General features: G+C 33.8%; 6 protein-coding genes across 9 annotated transcripts; 3 read left to right on the forward strand and 3 right to left on the reverse strand.

Moving 5' to 3' along the window:
• The first annotated feature begins 1510 nt into the window (after positions 1-1510).
• Positions 1511-4961, forward strand: LOC116340030 (dihydroceramide fatty acyl 2-hydroxylase FAH2). 2 transcript variants are annotated; one of them, XM_031766178.1, is made up of 7 exons: positions 1511-3221; positions 3523-3591; positions 3658-3819; positions 3916-3967; positions 4032-4256; positions 4329-4527; positions 4626-4961. In XM_031766178.1, coding segments are annotated over exons 1-7 (1083 nt in total). In that variant the 5' UTR covers positions 1511-2846; the 3' UTR covers positions 4627-4961. The 2 variants fall into 2 exon arrangements, with proteins under 2 accessions (XP_031622038.1, XP_031622037.1); XM_031766177.1 differs by having other exon boundaries at positions 1512-3221; positions 4329-4961.
• On the reverse strand, positions 4641-7454 carry LOC116340031 (NF-kappa-B inhibitor-interacting Ras-like protein). Its single transcript, XM_031766179.1, has 5 exons — positions 6453-7454; positions 6166-6185; positions 5951-6061; positions 5478-5606; positions 4641-5383 (listed from the first exon to the last, which is right to left on the reverse strand). The coding sequence occupies exons 1-5, from the start codon at positions 6544-6546 to the stop codon at positions 5108-5110; spliced, it is 630 nt and encodes a 209-aa protein (XP_031622039.1). The 5' UTR covers positions 6547-7454; the 3' UTR covers positions 4641-5107.
• Positions 7455-7551: 97 nt separating this feature from the next.
• On the forward strand, positions 7552-8358 carry LOC116340033 (thymocyte nuclear protein 1-like). Its single transcript, XM_031766180.1, has 2 exons — positions 7552-7819; positions 7891-8358. Exons 1-2 carry the CDS (start codon positions 7770-7772, stop codon positions 8267-8269), a joined length of 429 nt encoding a protein of 142 aa, XP_031622040.1. The 5' UTR covers positions 7552-7769; the 3' UTR covers positions 8270-8358.
• Positions 8352-10662, reverse strand: LOC116340029 (nucleolar protein 9). Its single transcript, XM_031766176.1, has 2 exons — positions 10323-10662; positions 8352-10230 (listed from the first exon to the last, which is right to left on the reverse strand). Exons 1-2 carry the CDS (start codon positions 10528-10530, stop codon positions 8402-8404), a joined length of 2037 nt encoding a protein of 678 aa, XP_031622036.1. The 5' UTR covers positions 10531-10662; the 3' UTR covers positions 8352-8401.
• A 328-nt stretch (positions 10663-10990) lies between these two features.
• LOC116340159 (WD repeat-containing protein CG11141) lies at positions 10991-16130 on the forward strand. 2 transcript variants are annotated; one of them, XM_031766455.1, is made up of 3 exons: positions 10991-11780; positions 12172-14266; positions 14979-16130. In XM_031766455.1, exons 1-3 carry the CDS (start codon positions 11559-11561, stop codon positions 14981-14983), a joined length of 2322 nt encoding a protein of 773 aa, XP_031622315.1. In that variant the 5' UTR covers positions 10991-11558; the 3' UTR covers positions 14984-16130. The 2 variants fall into 2 exon arrangements, with proteins under 2 accessions (XP_031622315.1, XP_031622312.1); XM_031766452.1 differs by lacking the exon at positions 14979-16130 and adding an exon at positions 14338-14658.
• LOC116340160 (CDK5 and ABL1 enzyme substrate 2) lies at positions 14717-18009 on the reverse strand. 2 transcript variants are annotated; one of them, XM_031766457.1, is made up of 7 exons: positions 17984-18009; positions 17053-17449; positions 16630-16986; positions 16301-16561; positions 15864-15981; positions 15308-15703; positions 14717-15146 (listed from the first exon to the last, which is right to left on the reverse strand). In XM_031766457.1, exons 2-7 carry the CDS (start codon positions 17421-17423, stop codon positions 15006-15008), a joined length of 1644 nt encoding a protein of 547 aa, XP_031622317.1. In that variant the 5' UTR covers positions 17424-17449; positions 17984-18009; the 3' UTR covers positions 14717-15005. The 2 variants fall into 2 exon arrangements, with proteins under 2 accessions (XP_031622317.1, XP_031622316.1); XM_031766456.1 differs by lacking the exon at positions 17984-18009 and adding an exon at positions 17640-17894.
• Between the last annotated feature and the right edge of the window lie 30 nt (positions 18010-18039).

Below are 18039 nucleotides of genomic sequence, written 5' to 3' on the forward strand. Positions count from 1 at the left end.
AGTAAAATAAAACCGTAATTTAGCATGACAGGAAACGCAATTTATTCAAAAGTGTGTTCACACAGACTGAACAACTTTTTCGATATCGCTCAATTATCATAAAAGCAAACATTTCATGATTTCACAAATGGTGAATAAACAGAGATGGAATATGACAATAAACTGTTTTAATGGTGAAATGACAGAGTACACCAATTTTATATGTGTCATATTTTCTAATCTTATCTCATTATTTTGCCGGCCGTTAAAGTGACAGTGTTGAAGTGTGCACGGGCTGGCTCTTCAATAGAATTTTCACACACATTCAGAGACGAACTTCGTATTTTTCGACGACTCTTCTTCACTGGACAATACAATTCGATTTAAATCGAAAGAAAAAAATGTTTTAAACATCTTATGTTTCAACTGAACATTTCAATCAGTGATTTTAATGATGTCATAAGTTTTAAATTCGATTAATAATTGTTTTTAAAATAAAAATGTATCATTCGAATCCGTATATGTTAGCGTAACAAATGATATAAATCAACTGATAACCTTATCTAATGCGATAAAATGGCTTTTACATGCACAAAATGAATCTTATTCTTATTCATGTGTTGATTGAATACTCAAATCAGTTCTTCAACAAAAATGAATTGATTTTGCACTTTTGTATATAAAGTATGTTAATATTTGGAAAGCTCAATATTTGATTATCTTTTTGTTCATTCGTTCAAATTAAAAATGATCAAAGTCAAATGTTTTACTTATTCCGCGAGCACGGTTTATGGTTGATACGTCCCTGATGTCTGTTTACCTGCTTAATTAAGGTTTAAGACCATCTTATTTTGCTACATTCCAATGTGAATATTTTTTAACAGGAAAACCGACGAAACATTTTGTGAGTTTCGATTTTATTTACTAAAACAGTGATCAGATATTTCAACTTCACTGAAATTATTGCGAAGATTTGGTTTTTTTCATTAAGATTGTATTTATGTCAAATGACCGTCGAAAAAAGATGTTCATTCGAGGAATTTTTGTTAAATATTGTGAAGGGAAAATTAATCAAACGACTTGCAATATTTTCTTCGAAAGTGATGATACACAAAATTCAATTAGTAGCAGTTCATCGTTCGTAGTCGATTGTGGACTGAATTTGTCGGAATATCCGTTTGTTCGCCAGTTCAGAATTGATACTAAAGACAAAACAACAAATCAGCATATTGCAATTTAATTTGTTTCTGTGACTGTTTGTGTATGTGTAGTGATGGCAATAAACAAACCGTACGCTCACAATGCGGAACTAGAATATCTTTTGTTTCATTTAATATTGTTGCATTTTATTTGTTTGAATATTATTTGGCGATATTTATCGGGGAGGTAACTTCACGTTTTATCTTTGTAAAAGCTCAATAAAAATAAAAGAATAAAATTTGTTTTACATTCAATACATGACATTCAAAATTCGTGTTCGGTTATCGTGAACAAAATTATTTCAAGGTAAAATTGACCGTGATTTATCGAAGAAAATAGTTAATCATCGAAATAAGTGTTCGCCAAATGTCAGAAGCAGCTTGTCTTTACAAATTCTTGGAATGCAAACACACTTCACATGGTTAAATATTCTGAACATTCGAAATTATCGAATGCAACCACAATATTAATTCTTAATTATAAATTGTGTGATAAATTCAGTCTTTGATCAGACGGTGAATAAATAAAAACAAACTTATTGAGTATATAATAATTGTACACTTTTATAGATTTCCCATACAACGTTCTATCATTCACGGGCCCACACTCAACTTGAGCTTATCAAACTAGCCGTCATCTATTTTATTTTTTATGTTCTCTTTCATTTTTCGTTTGGTGTTTCGAAATTTCCAAAAGCAATTAGATCAGAGCATATGGTATAACTTAACGGTTTGTAAGTTAGTGGGCAACTCTTTTTTTTTCTTCAATACATACAGTGTAGAGTTCTGATAGTGGCCAATACAAAGGATGTGACAATAAAGTGCTTTCGTAAGCAACGCGCTGGATGGAATATATGTGTACTGTGTAATAAAAACATTTACATTTTTCCAAAGATTGAATTGTGAGGTGAAGTGAAAAGGACGGTTTTGAGCCAGAGAGAGTAAATAGTTTGATGGACAGCAAACGGCATTGCATTGACATGAATATTGTACAAACAAAATGAATGTTGCGCCAAATTAAAAAGACAACAAGAGTGAGCGAAAAAGAATGAATAGAACAACAACAAAAAACTGAACTAGAAGTGAGGACGCAATACAGTGTGCAGAAAATCAATCGAAAAAATTAAATTATTGATCAAGAAAATAGTATGAAATTTGCGTCGGCTATTAAGGTATATTGAGCGATACGGATAATCGTGACTTCAAAAAAAAAAAACGGTGAAACGGATAGCAAACGACGACGACGACGACGACGGCCACGACGCCGTCTGTCCATCTGTGCGGAATTTTGAATGAGCGCGGGTTTTTGTGTGCATATTATGAAATGTACTATTGTAAACTAAAATAAAGTGCATGTCACATTTGGCTAGCTTTTTTATCATTTCTTTTTTGTTTCTCTTGTATTTTTCATTTCGCGGTCGTTTAGAAAGTTTACCGTTTGAAGTAGAGAGAAAAAAAACGATAATTTTGTTTAGTTTATTTGAATAATAAAAGCCCAAAATGGTTCTCATAAAATTCGGCGATAAACAAAACACAAAGTGACGTTGGTGCATCAAATTAAAAAAAACACACTATCACCAACAATAAACTAAAAAAACCGATGTTAATCAATAGATTCGAATGAATTTTATGTGACAGTCAAAATTGGTGAGACACAAAGCGAGCAAAATGAGTGACGATAATCAAGAGATTCGAGAAAAATTGTTCGTTCGTTATAAAAGTGAAACGTTTGATTTAACACAATTTGCGCATAAACATCCGGGCGGCAAAAATACTCTAAGTGCAGCCTTCAATTCAGATATTGATTATAAGTTTGAAACAGCAATGCCTCATTCGCAAGCCGCCAAATACTTATTGAAAGAATATCGTGTATCAAATCAAATCAACAACAATAATAATAATGATGACGTCGTCCGCGATGGCAATAAATGCGATAGTGAAATGTCGAACAGCAAACAAAGCAGTCATGGTGAAACTTTTGAACACAACTCAAATGGGCGTAACAATGTTGAACATCTTATAAGAACTGACGATAGCATGGAGGTAATGAAACTTTTTTTTAACATGTTCTAAATATTCTTTTGATTGAAGAAAGTCGTCAAAAAACAAAAGAAAAAGAAAAACCAAATTGCAGCTCCAATTGACACACAATCGATAAACAACATGCAATTATCTATTTGCATCAATTTTTACAGTAGTAATTTGCGTTGTGGTTATTTTTGAGGTGGTGCATATTGCAAGTATATTAAATAAGAAAAATTATGTAAATGTGTGTTCGATTAGATTTTCATTAAGCCAATATAGCAATTCAATTTACGACATTGTGTATTCTTACTATTTTTAGCACTTGGTTGATTGGTCACGTGGTATGATAGCACAAATTGGTAGCCTTGGTTCAAACTATACCGAATGGGTGAATACACATAATTCCATTTCCATTTCCACTTTTTTCATAGTTTTTTCTTTTGATCATCTCTAGGTGAATAAGCCTGTTGATCGACCGCTACATTTATTCGACACAAATCTATTAGAAATGCTAACGAAAACACCATGGTGGCTGGTGCCGACGTTTTGGATTCCAATAATCATATTCCTGATAAGTATGGGCATTGATGACGCATACACTAAACAATATGGCAATGTAAGCAAACTGTCTGGCCCTTAATAATCCTAAATTATTTTACAACTATCATAGTTCACATTTTATTATCACATTCTAAATTTTTCTCTTTTTCAGGGATTCATTGTGTGGCAATTGATTCTCGGCGTATTTTTATGGACGCTAATAGGTATATACAGTCATTTATATCATGTATATACGAATATTCTATGTTATATATATCATTTTTTTAGAATATTCGCTTCATCGATGGGTTTTTCATTTGGATGCATCGAATCACGGTGGCCTTGTGTGCACCCTTCATTTTTTGTTACACGGTCTACATCATAAGGTGCCTTTCGATCCGTATCGTTTGGTTTTTCCACCATTTCCGGCAACAATTTTAGCAATCATTATCTATATACCCATTCAAATTTTGCTACACAATCCAAAATTAGTATTTGCCGGCGGATTAACGGGTAATCGCTTGGAAAAAGAGTCAAATATTCAAAATTTCGCTAAATTATTCATTTATTCGAATGTTGTTCCAGGTTATTTATGCTATGACATGATGCATTATTATATTCATCATGGTTCTCCGTCGGGTGGTCATCTGTACTTTATGAAGCGCTATCATTATCAGCACCATTTTGTGCATCATGACAAAGGATTTGGCATTAGTAGTTCAATATGGGATGAGGCATTTGATACAAAAATCATTCTAAGAAAACTAAAATACCTCCTCAAATGGTAGAATCACGTTCCTTTCGTCCGAATCTTTTACCTAGCTCATATGTTCCGCAACAACTGCAGTTAACTTAAACTTCTTCTTTTCTTTTCGTATACAGAAAGAAAACGTTACATTTATTTGCATTTAGATTTATTATTCATTTTTTTTCGACGTCTTTGTGTTAAACAAAGGTCCGCAACCATATAAATAAGCAGACAACAACACCAAGGAAAATCTGCAATAAAAATAAAGCGACGCAAATTGCCGGCTAGGTATGCCATCTGCTTATTCATGTTAAATGCCGATCTTTTGGTGTTAATAATAATCTTAAACATTAAAAATTCAGGTTATTAACAATATAATAATGAGTGAGAAAATGCTTTTTACACCGTTTCTAAGTACTGTTTGTGTTTTTCTCTTGTCATAAGTACAACCGTTTGTTAAATATAAGAAACCAAACAAAAAAAAAATTATCAAAAAAGTTTGAATAAAAAATAAAATAAATAACATTTCTCTCTCTTTTTCTTTCATTTTGAATGTATTTGCGTGTGTATGTGTACGTATGTGAGTGTGAGTGTGTGTTGTGATGGTGCCGTTTCTTCAATTGTTATCAGCCTTTGAGGTTTTCTGTGTTAATTGACGTAACTGTGGAAATGTGGTTTTGGTTTGTGGTGGATGCAAACGTACGGCAATGTTGATGAATGGTTCGTACAGTGAAGCGCGCTCCATGGCATTCACCGTATAGTGTTTTATCCTTTCCCGTTCGCACCAATTGTTGGCACGATTTATTGATTCGGTCGGATCAATTGCGTTCGCATTTGATGATGTTGATCGATTACTTTTCAAATGCATATTTGCAATAACGATTACACATACCTATGAATATCGAATGAGAAAGAAGACGATAAATCATTTATTGTTTCCGTTTTAAATTATTGAATATGAATCAATGTCAATAATGATACGTTACATCTTTTTTATCTTTGTTCTTGTCGATGTCACTCTTTATGCTAGCCAACAAATCTAAGCTTGACGGCTCACAAGGATCGTATACCAATACAAATCCATCGGGAAACTGAAGGTAATGCCGTGGTAATTGCTACAAAATACAGACAGAGATAAATACCGATTAGTATTTTATTACATTTTTATGTGCGATAATTTTAATCAGAAAAAACAGAATGCGATGGATGAATGGAAGAAAAAAAAAATTATTGCGTGAATCGTACAAAGAAATGGTGAGATGATGATCGTAAAGTGAGAATACTGATATGACGGCACATTTAAAAGCAATTCCATGACTGATTTTGTATTTACTCTTATCGGAAAACATTATTTCTTAATGAATCATCATGTCATGCAACGACATTTTTTACTCATTGCTATTGTTACACATATTGTGCACATCAATTCGCAATTTCAATTCACAAATTCGGTGTTTACCTGTACATTTCCTTGTAAACCGGCTGTGTCATAAATGCGTAATATATCTCTTGATCCTCGTCCAGTGTCAACACTAGCTACATATGTGTCTTCTATCGTTGGATGGAGTTCCTGCAAATGATCATGTGTTTTGAATTAAAATGTGTACAAAAACAAAAGAACTTGAACCGATGAACAGACACACCGAAAAAGAGACAGCGAAACTATAAACTTACTGTGTCAGGTGTAATGCTACCTAAGGGGAGAATCACAAAAGGAAAGAATAAAATTTAAAATAATCGATAAGTAATCGGAGAATAATCGAAAAATAATCGGAAACATATAATGAAAAAATTGCAAAGCAATAGCCACAACAACAATAATGTCCAGCAATTGCTTTAAATTGAGATTTGGTAGTTGTAATTTCACATAGATTCAATTTCCATCATCGTCATATATTACAATTAATGACGATAATCGAAACTAATCGAAGAATAATAGTAATAACATAATGTAATGCTACCATAAATGAGTTGTTCTAATATCGCTGTTTTTCCAACACTTTTCATTCCACAAATGACCACTTTGGCTACTTTCGATGGTTTCGACGTCAACATCTTGTATTCCACTAAATCTTTCCTGTTACCCGATCCAAGCGATTGGAATATTTGGCTTTTCTTACGTTTATTTTGGTGTTTGTGACAATATCGTTACAGTGAGAAGAGAATCGATTGTGGTCTCTTACATTAACAATTAATTTCTTTTTATCGAATCCACGTATAATATTAAGTACAAATCAAAGAATTTTAAGTTTAAAAAAATCGTAATAATAATAATAAAAATATCACAAGAAAAAACAACACGAAATAAATACGAATCTATGGTAAACCATTGGATATTTTGGTTGATACGGTTCGATGAATTGGTAAAACGATCGCCGAATTCATGTCGTGAACGGTTTGTTTTTTTTCAAATCTATGCATTTGTGGATTTGGTAGCAGTTTAACAGAAAAAAAAACAAAATGATATTTATGTATGCAAATGAAATTCGCTGAGTGTGTTTATGATGTTTTCACTTATTATTTAAAATTCATTAAATTTTGTTGTTGTTGTTGTTTTTATTTAATGTGACGATATGTGTGAATGGCGAGCATAGTCCCTCACTCGCAATCGCAACACACACTCTGAATATATTCAAACTAAATTAATTTTGTTTGTTCTAAAAGCGCCGCACACAGCACACATATATCATTTCACTTTTGTACAAGTTTTAATGAATGCAATTTCAGCAAAATTCGTTTTTTCTGTTCGTTTTTAATAGTCGCATTGACAGAGTGTATATCACCACAGCTGAACAATGTCACACACAAACCAATAACAAAAGTGTGTAAATCACAAGCATTTTATCTACTTTTGCACATACACACTGATATCGCACCGAAAGTGGAAACGATACAATTGAAAATGTGAAAGTTTTTTTTTATTTTGGTCTATGTGTAAATCTGTTGGAATAACACAAAAAATATATAGCAGCAACAACAAAGTCGACGGAATACACTAACATGGAGACCTGTAATTATATCGTTGAGTTGGTATTAAAATCTGCTACAGATGATGCATGGAATTTACAGTGACTCCATCTGTTAAGCAACTATAGCATCTGTGGTTTTGATGTGCAACATATCCCGCCATGCTAAATAAACGGCTGATTGGAAAAATAAACGCAAATCAAATGACAGCCAAACGAGTTCTTCGGAAGAAATTTGTTTTAGTTTTCCAAAGTGATCTTTGTTATAAGTAAATTCGACACAACGTTTCGTTCAGCATTGAAGAAACAAAAATGGCAAAAGAAATTCCGTCACAATATTGGCTGTTGAAAGTTGAACCGAGGTAAGAGAAAAATACAAGAAAGCTAACAGTTCCATTGAATTTCGGGATTTATATTTTATTTTTTCATCAAGCGATTATCCATTTTCAAAAATGAAAGACGACGGCAAAACAACCTGGAATGGAATTCACAACCATCAAGCACAGAACTATTTAAAATCGATGAAATGTGGTGATTTGGCATTCTACTACCATACCGAAAAGGAGAAAGCAATTGTTGGCATTGTGAAAATTGTTAAGGAATTTTATCATAATACCGACCCAAAATTTGGCGAAGTTGACGTCGAATACGTTCGTCCGCTTGAATATCCGGTTACATTGAAAATGCTTAAGGAATCGACAGATCTACAGTCACTTACCATTTTGAAACAGCCACGACTATCAGTTTCATCAATAACATCACAACAATGGGATGTCATCATAGAATTAAGCAATGAGAAACCAATAGAATAAATTGAAAAATTTAATAAAAGAAAAAAACTGTAAAATCTAAACTGAAACTATTATGAGAATTCATGTAAAATAAAATACCCCGTTTCTAAAAAAAATTTCGATTTTCTTTTTAACCCATTCATAACAATTTGTTTACAAAATATCCTTAAATAGACGATCGGCTTTAGTTTCTTTCTTGAAAGAAGCACGCCATTGCTCCGGGCTTAAACGATACGTATCCACATGAAATTTATGATTTAAAAGTCGTCCAAATGGGCTGCCATTCAATTGATTCTGTTTTTCGCTTAGCTCTTTAACGATTCGTGACTTTTGTGCATCGCTAGCACAATTGAATAGTTTTTCAACCGACCATGATCCATGTTTTGATATTGCCATTTGCAAGTAGCAATCATTCATGTGACGTATTAATTTCTCTCTTGATTTTTCACCAACAGCTTTGCTATCCATGAATGCATCAACAACATGTGAACCCTTTGGTGAACAAAAAATGTCCGTTAACACATCATTGCTGGTGTCCAAAATGCATTGAACCAATTTAATCGGTTTGTTAAATTGAAGCATTGCCTGTAGAATGACGGCACCGTGTATGTGAATGAAATTCGATTTATCTTCCATGGCCACTTTGTATGGCTTCAATTTTAATACGAGCATTGCAAATTTGTCACTTTTTTCTTTCGGTTGCACGCAATCCAATGCACTTTGAATGGCCTTCATGAATGGACCCTGACGTGTACACAATCGTAAACATCCTTGGGCCAATGCACTAACAACGCCCGTATGACCAATTTGAAGTAATTGCTCGATTGAACCTTCCAATTCATCAAAAATTGCTTCGAATTCTTCTTTCTCTTTGGCACGGTCCAATAATTTTTGCACACTAAAATTTGTCAATCGAACTGTACTCAATTTGACCAAACGTCCGCAGAAGAGCATCGCATAGATTTGTGTAAATAATTTTGGACCGGAAATTTGAATGAATGTTTCCAAACACCGAATGGCCGGTTCACTACTGAAAACTGATGGCATATTTTGGTCAATTGTATCTTCAGTTTGTTTGCTAGACGCTTCACCTTCAGCCGAATCATTCTCTTCGGACTTTTGTACGTCCGTATCTGGTTTAACTTCGGCTTCACCGTCAATATCATACTTCACTTCTTCCACATCAATTTTTTCATCGTTCGCTTTGGATTGTGCAACAGTTGGTAAAAATGCTTCGTTAAGCAGCCGTTTGCCCATATGTTTGATTGTGCTTTTATCACGCGTATGTAATGCTGTACACAAACTCTGCACCAATCCTGATGATAATTCATTGTATGGAAAATCAGGAAACTGTGGCCATGCCTGTAGTCTTTTCGCATATTCTTGCAAAATTTCCAGCCATTCATCCGGCACAGTTAAATTCTTATCGATAGCCGTAGTTTTACTCTCGGTGGAACCACCACCGCCGCCGCCGCCGCCGCCGATAAAACTCTTTTTGATTTGAAATACACCGCTTAAACTATCGAAACATGTACGCATTATATGACTGCCATATGTATCCCATACAAAATCTTCCAAATTATTCATCAAAAATTTACTAGCCTTCACAACAAATTCACGGCATATTTGCCGATGTTCATCGCTAAATTGTGTTTTCAAATTATAATCCCGTTCACTTGGAATTTCGGTTGCTTTTCGTTTTTTTGCCTGTGGCGTTTCGCTTGATTCTGATAAATCTTCAACATTTTCAGCACTCACCGCGCGTAACATTGAAATCGAAACGAGTTTCTCGAGAATGTGTGACGCAAATTTGTCCGAACAAATTGGCCGAAAATTTGATGCAAATGTTGTTTGGAAACGCTCAAAATTTTCGGCATTCGAAAACGGAAGCAATGCTTCAATAATTGTGCAAGCTATTTGATTGGAAGCTGTATGAATTTCTTTGCCAATCGTTTGCTCGAGGACATTATCGGCCATGGTTGCTGAAAAGAAGAACATGACAGATATTTGAAAACAGTTCATTCGTCAACGAAATTTTGGGAAAAAAAATATGCCGATTTTTAGCTTGACTTACTCTTTTCGTCTATTGAATCAAAGCCTTTCTTCATTACGTCCAAAATGTTGATGTAGTAATTCCATTCGTCACTCTCCAAATGTGTACCACGACCGAAATTCCCTTGTTTGCCGAAGCCTTTAACATTGGCCAAAAACTTCTTCTTTCTTTTCTTTATTTTGTTGCGATAGCTATTTTTGCCTCCATCATTAGCACCACCTTCTGACATTTTTTATTTATTTTTTTGTTGAATTCACTTCAATATGTATATTAAATCTAACGAATAATATCTGGAACACGATCGGCAACAGTTGCATTTATTTTGTTACAAAAACATGCTTTGAACGTGTTTGACAAATGAATAAGCATGCTTCTTTTTTTATCGTAATGTCAAATTGTAAGTAGTTTGCAAAAATGATCTGTAGGTGGCACCATTAACAACATTTTTCTTGTTTAAATTGAATTGCATTGTCGAGTTAAAATTAAAAGAAAATTTGTTTATTCATAATTGAGTAAAATAATATGACAAAGATAAAAGAAAACGTTTTCGTTTAATTCATGGTTTTAATATTTTTGCTCAACAATTCTTATGAATTTGAATGCGAGAACGATGTAAACAATAGAGCATATTTGACACAACAAAAATCGGGTTATGTCTGTGTAAGTTTCGATGTAAGTTCCATATAAGTTTGTTGATGGCACTACAAACAATTTGTAAATTATTGTTTTGTTTTTCAAAATTAAATTAAAAATAAATCAACGAATCCGAAAGAAATTTGGCGAAAGTATGTAATAATGAAATGTGGAATAAATGTTATAAAATCTTAAAACAAAACTGCACGAAAAACCGAATTGATTTAAACCGGATTTAAATTTTGATGTTATGTGCAACAAAAATCCAATTTATTCAAATGTGAAAAAACGTAAACACAGACACATAGCTGAATAAGTGTACAGCATATTGCATGCTGTTGGAATTCAATTTCGAATTAAATTGTTTATTTAACTCTCGGATTCAGTGAAATTGATAGAGCGCAGTGAAATCCCAGCAATTCTATTCAGAGTAGTGCGTCGTATAAGTTTTTGCCGTAAGAAATCAGATATCCAATTAGATGACAAGTGTTTGTGTTGAGAAATCGAATGAACATAGAGAGAGAGTGTGAGAAGCTCAAGTATTCGATAAAGAAAAACGAACAAGAGCAACAACAACAACACGAAGAAGAAAAATAAGTTGACAACGACAACATATCATATTGAATGGAAAGTGACGAATTTGATTTACGCAACTTAAGAGAATGGCAACCAATTAAAGATGTTTTCCAAAAAATTCCGCCGAAAATTCAAAAAGGTTTCTTTTTCCAAGAATTAAATATTACATGCATTGATGCATTGCCCGAATTTTTGGCCCTTGGCTCCGATATTGGCATCATATTTTGGTACAATCGACGCAATGGCAACGTACAAAAACTACGTACCGAGGTAAATTTCAATACATATGTTTACGTGTATATTCATGACATTCGACCTCATCGAAGCAAATGTAAAGTAAATGGAAAATAAAAGAAAAACTATCACGATTTCAAATCAAAGTAGTGTACACTTAACTGATACGCAATGAGGAACTTGTTTATTGTCATAGTCCCGCAAAGATGAATCAGCACGGATATTGTTGTTTATTCTCTCACTGTTTTTTTTATCTGCCTTGACAATGTGCACATTAACGGCGGTTCCGATAACGCCATGGGGGAGAAAAAATTGCATTTTTGTTGTTGATCACAAATTATCTATAGTATGCTGTAGACTGCGATAGTATATGATTTTATAGAAAAAAAAATTCCTTAATTTCATGATTTTTTTTCTCACATTTCAGTCAACAGCAGCGATAACATGCATACGATTAGTATCTTCGGTGGAATATATGGTAGCAGCTGGCAATACCAATGGTGAAGTCAGCATATTTCAAATACAAAAAGAATTGCCCGCCGAATTGTTGGCAGCACATGAATTAGCCGCAACCGCACTCATAACATCCAATCCAATCGAACGTTATACCATCAAAGATGCGTATCGAGGTGCAATCACTTGCGTTGAATGGTCAAAAAATGGGATGAAATTATTTTCGGGTGATAATCACGGTGTGGTCGTTCTCACTTCAATTGATTTTGGTCAACACATCAGCAAATCAATTAAAGTGATTAATGAAAACTTCGGCATTGTTCAAATGCAATTTCACAATCCATGGTTATTGATATCAACACTATATCGTGCGATTATATGTAAATTTGATGAAACGGGTCATTGGAAAATATCACAAATTGGTCGTACGGATCGTAAAGTTTTAAACGATTTTGGTGCGGTATTCACTCCAACCGATGTTGATCAACGAAAACCACCGTCAATCATATGTGCACGGCCTGGTTTTCGGTTTTGGATGGCCGACATCGATGGCAATGTGTCGCACACATTTTTATTGAAAGAGAGCGTCCACGAAGTTCGTTCGATCTTTGAAGTGCCATTATTGAATCCTGTCCACAACATTCCTGGCACGACCATCAAAGACACATATTTTGGTCCGTGTTTTTATTATCTAGGCCAATACATTGTGACCTATTGCGAAACGATGGTATTTATAGTAAATTTAGAAAAGCTTAAAGTGATGGCTACGATTAAACGCTTACGAAATATACAGTATTTAACGGTCAATGGCAATGAGATATTTATTGTAGAAGGAGGCCGTAGTATTGTACGGATATCAATCGTACCGGAAGGCGCTGCAATGGCAAATAGTACAAAATATGTGCCATCGAACAATGAAAATCTAATGTTGAACGATTCAAATATCGAAATTCAAGAAGAAACAATTACACAAGCTGATGAATGCTTTGAATTGCCGCCAATCGAAAATATACAATTGGATGTACCGTTGGCATGTCGTATCGGTGAACATCAAATGTTGAAAGAGGATAAATTATTGCTGGAACATAGTAAAAAATTGGAAATCTTTGAGAAGATCAACACATTAGACTACGATGAATCGATTTTATTTCAAAAAGGTACAAAGAAAAAGAAGAAAGTCTCGAGCGATTCAATAACAAATGATGAAACAAAAAAAGTCGATGGTGTCGTTGAAATTGGCCGAAAAGCCGAATTCTTCAATGATAATCCAAATGGATTTGCTCATACAAATAAGGAAATTGTGGATCAACAAACACGGATTGGCACATTTGCAAATAAAACAACAAAACCATGTCTGATGCAAGCCAGTTTCTGTGATTTCGTTCATACTGAACGAGATTTGATCACACCAAATAATGAATCAGAACCAAAGCCAAACACCAATACCAACGGAACAACAGAGCAAAAGAACAATTCAATAATTCAACAAAATGGAAATGAAGCCATGCATCAAATGGAGAGTGTGAATTCACTTCAAAAAGATAAATCATATTCATCGCAAAATAATTCACCGGAACGAATGCAATTCAAACCACTTGAATTGGGTCGGTCGTATGCATCGAGTAGTTCATTTGGAAGGCAAAAAGCTATGAATACACCTCTCTTCACTGTACCAGCGCTTAAACTCATGTATCCAATTGGAAACCAGTTTAGTCGACCGACTTTGGAGGAATTTCAAAAAGGTGAACGAATTATCGATGGAATTTCAATGGACTCACCACTTTCCGATGTGCCGCTGACAAGTGACGATGATGAATATGAAGGCGATGCAATCGATAGCCTTGATATAATCAAGCAATGTGCAAACAATCGAACACCAACAAATACACCGCCCACGATGATGCCAGCACCATCGAAGTCACATCAAACGGCCACGAAAACAACCGACAAATATTTCTCAAGCCTAGCAAATTTGCCAAAGTTATGGGATTTAAAAATTGAAAAATATGATGTAAACCGGTACAACGGCGATGTCACAAACAAATCTAATGACAATCGAAAACCAGAAGGTAGCCTATATTTTTTTATTCCATTTAAAAAGAAAACACAATATAATTGCATTTTTTTCTGGTCACTCTAGGTAGCGACAGTGAATGGGAATTTCTGTAGCAATGTTTTCGCGGCTTCTTCCTTAATTTACCAATTTTCATTTTTCTCTCTAATTTTATTTTGGTTAAGTTGCATTTACCAGTGTCATATCTTTAGCAATCATTTATTATTGCATGTGTAATATTTTCTAGAAGAAAAAAATATATAAGGAAATATTATGTCTGATGTTGATGAAAAAAAAACATAGTTTTTTAACAAAAGTTTAAATGTTATAATATTTATTGTATTAAAACAAATAGTTTTCTCAAAAGTTTTGGCAACAAAAAAGGGAAAAAACAGTTTTATATGTATCCGTCTGAGTGTGTCTTTTTTTTCGTTTCCACAATAAACATTATTTTGAACGAACACATTATTTTTATTTTTTAATTTTTTTTATCTCCTTTTTGTTGATATTAAATATATTTGCATCGTAAAAACATGTATATGATTTTAGTATAATTATATTTGAGCTTTTTAGCCTACATATAATTTCATGTTAATTTTGTTATTTGTTTGTCGGTCGCTTTTGTAAACCGTATTTGTATCAAATAACACTGTAGTATCAATGTACAAAAATATCTCAAATGAACTGAGTCGTTTTGAATTTGTCATCAATTTTTTCTTCGTTTTCAGCGTAAATTCACAGCAAATGGCCGAATTCTATGATTCATAGACAAGGCGTTGATAATGAGGAAATATTTCGCTAATTGGTACGTGTAAGCTGAATTCAAGGGCAACTAACACAGCAAACTCAGACGCAAGCAACTCCTTACGATTCAAACGAAATACGCTTTCGATTTTCTGAAAAGAAAAAAAAAGCGTTAAAAAAGCACAAAATTATACGATATTTATGCTAAGCATTCTTTTTTTAAATGTCATAATAAGATATATTAAATTATTATAAAACTCACAATGAGCTATGCATTCAAAATGAACAAAGAAAAATGTAATATCAAAAGTACCTCAATTAAACTTTTCAGTGCATCGCCCTTGATGTCATTCAATTTGGCGCTTAATAATAAACAAGAGCCGGCACATAGTTTTCGATTCTCTTTGTTTATCAAATTGGCCAATATTAATTTTTCAAAGTAAACATAAGCCTGTGATACGGTAAGTAAATCAATGCGATTGTCCATTTTATTGATGCGACGCATTTCACGTTTTAAACTACGTAATTTACTCAATGTTAACTGTATATGAGGAAAGCGTTCGCGAAACTTATCGTTCAATTCTTTTTTCAAGTCCGATGACTTTACGTAATCGATCACCGATGTCACATACGACGTGAATGTTAGGAGAGTTCGATGTTTGCCTGCTATTAATTCCGGGTCATCCAACAAATTAGCTGAATATTGATACTAAAAGGAAAACGAAAAAAAGATGAAAAAAAAAATTGTCTACGCATATCAGTAGTTCAAAATACAATGTACGTGCACTGAGTGTTTATAATCATTTAATGATTCTCTTTTTTTTTTGCTTTACTTTGGTAATTAAATAAGTGAGAATAAAAAAACGAACCATATTGAATTTTCCATCAGCGTCAATTTGATCGTCACTTGTTTGCTTTTCATTACTGCCGACTGACATGCTGCCGTTCATATTTCGAGTATTTGTGTAATTTTCAAATGGATAGTACCTGCGGCATAGAAAATAAACAATGAATTACGTAGCACATTTGGCAAGGACTGGTGATATCATTTAAAAAGAAAAGAAACAAATTGGATTAAATTGTTCTTATTTCTTATGATTTCTTTTCCTACGCGCTTTTTTATGAAGAATTTCACAAATAAATTGGATTAAAAATAAGATGATTACATATTTGCAGTATTCAACTAAAATAAATATTTAATTCATTGTTTCACATGCAAAGAAAACTATATCATTCTAATTTAAATAAAATTGATTGAAAAAAAAAATCGAAAAAGAATGTTTCCTTTTGTTCTGAATTTTTTTACCTGGCCATTCCATAATTTTTGAGGACATGTGGACCGGTCAACTCCAGGTTCGGTTCGATTTGCATGCCAAACGGATTTTTCTTTTCTTTTTGTTGTGGTCTTGATGGTATTAACAGATAGCCATATGATTTCTCCTGACCATTTTCACCCTTTTCAATGCCCAACAAATCGAAAGCATCAAATGCAATATCGTTGATGGCTGACAATGGCCGCGGACCAGATGTGTTTCTCCTTCTGGCTCCATCTTTTCGCAATTCGATTCTGTGGTTACATTATTGACACATTTAATACCATATTGATTTTTTTTTTTTTGCTCACAATTAACTTACCTAGCGCTATTCTTATGATTTTTACAAAATGGTATGTTACTGAACATATAAAATGGCACTTTGTTCGTCACTAAAACGATTCGATCGTCTTTGAAATTATGATTACGATTTGAGCTTGACACGTATTTAACATCTCCCTTTTGTTCGGTAATTTGAACACTACGTGCCAATCGGCCAACACTTCCGACATGTGTAAGACTTTCATTGCTACTGAGATCACTGTATTTTTTATCATCTACACCCAATGCTCGTTTTGCTGTTAAACTCGGTCGACTCGATGCAGAAAATAAACGAGTTCGCACCTCACTGGTTATCGATGGCGATTCACGCGTTGGTTTTGCACAGACGGTCATTGTTCTGAAAGGGGAACAATTATATTAATTTAAATGAATTCAGTATGAAAAAAAAATGAAATAAACCAACCGATCACGAATGGGTGTTTGAAAAACACGCATTTTCGAACTGTCTGAGTCTGAACTTTCCGACATTCGATCTGGACTTTGTTCCATTGAGCGTAATGTAGATTTTCTGGATTTGGTTCTAGCGCTAGTTGGTTGAATGTCGCCCGAAAAATTGTCACTGTCGCTGAATATCGCTTTTGATAGTGGTGTCCCAACTGATCCATTTCCAATTGCATGATTCTCTTTAGTATCATTGTCTTTATGCCGTTTATTCATCAGTGCTCCCCATTTGGTGTCACGATGTGTTCCATCCATGGAAATGTTCGAAAGGAAAGCGATAGCAGCCAACCTTCGACGCTGTCGCGCTTTGCTGAATGCCGTCGAATTTGACATATTTCCTAATTTTTTATCGTCTAATTCTAAATATTTTCAGGGTAAAAAATGTATACAAATTTTTCAATCATTTGCTTACAATCACTTTTTGTTTTCAAATATTCTGTTTGTCAAACCAAACTCAAAATTTCTTGATGGGACATGAATTTCAATGCACACACACAATATGTTTTGTTATCACAAAATACAGGGGGTTCAAATTCATTCAAAACTAACCTTTGTGGAGAAGAAAAAAAAGTCAAATTGATTGAAATGATTTGTTTCTATGACCATGCAAGAAACGATGACATTGGCGTGGAAGTTTTAATTACCGATAGAATTTTCTACTGAAAATGTGTATCAATCACGAGAATCAAGATGCCAAAATAGAACAATTTTGCAATCAAATACTAGACAGCGAGAGAATAGAGAATGAAGCAAAAAAAACGAAAACAATACAAGAGAATCAGTTGAGAGTCGCAAATAAACAAATTGACATTTTTCAATTGGTGTGTATGTGTGTCAGAGTATTTGAGTCCAATGGTATATAAATAGACTTATTGCTCGTTTTCGTTACTCACATTGTAATGCATTGCGTACGGTCAATTCACATGCTGTGCACAACTACATGTACGCA

This window comes from Contarinia nasturtii, unplaced genomic scaffold (assembly GCF_009176525.2).
Source record: "Contarinia nasturtii isolate CC-2019 unplaced genomic scaffold, AAFC_CNas_1.1 Cnas_scaffold_630, whole genome shotgun sequence".
Classification (NCBI taxonomy): Eukaryota; Metazoa; Arthropoda; class Insecta; order Diptera; family Cecidomyiidae; genus Contarinia; species Contarinia nasturtii.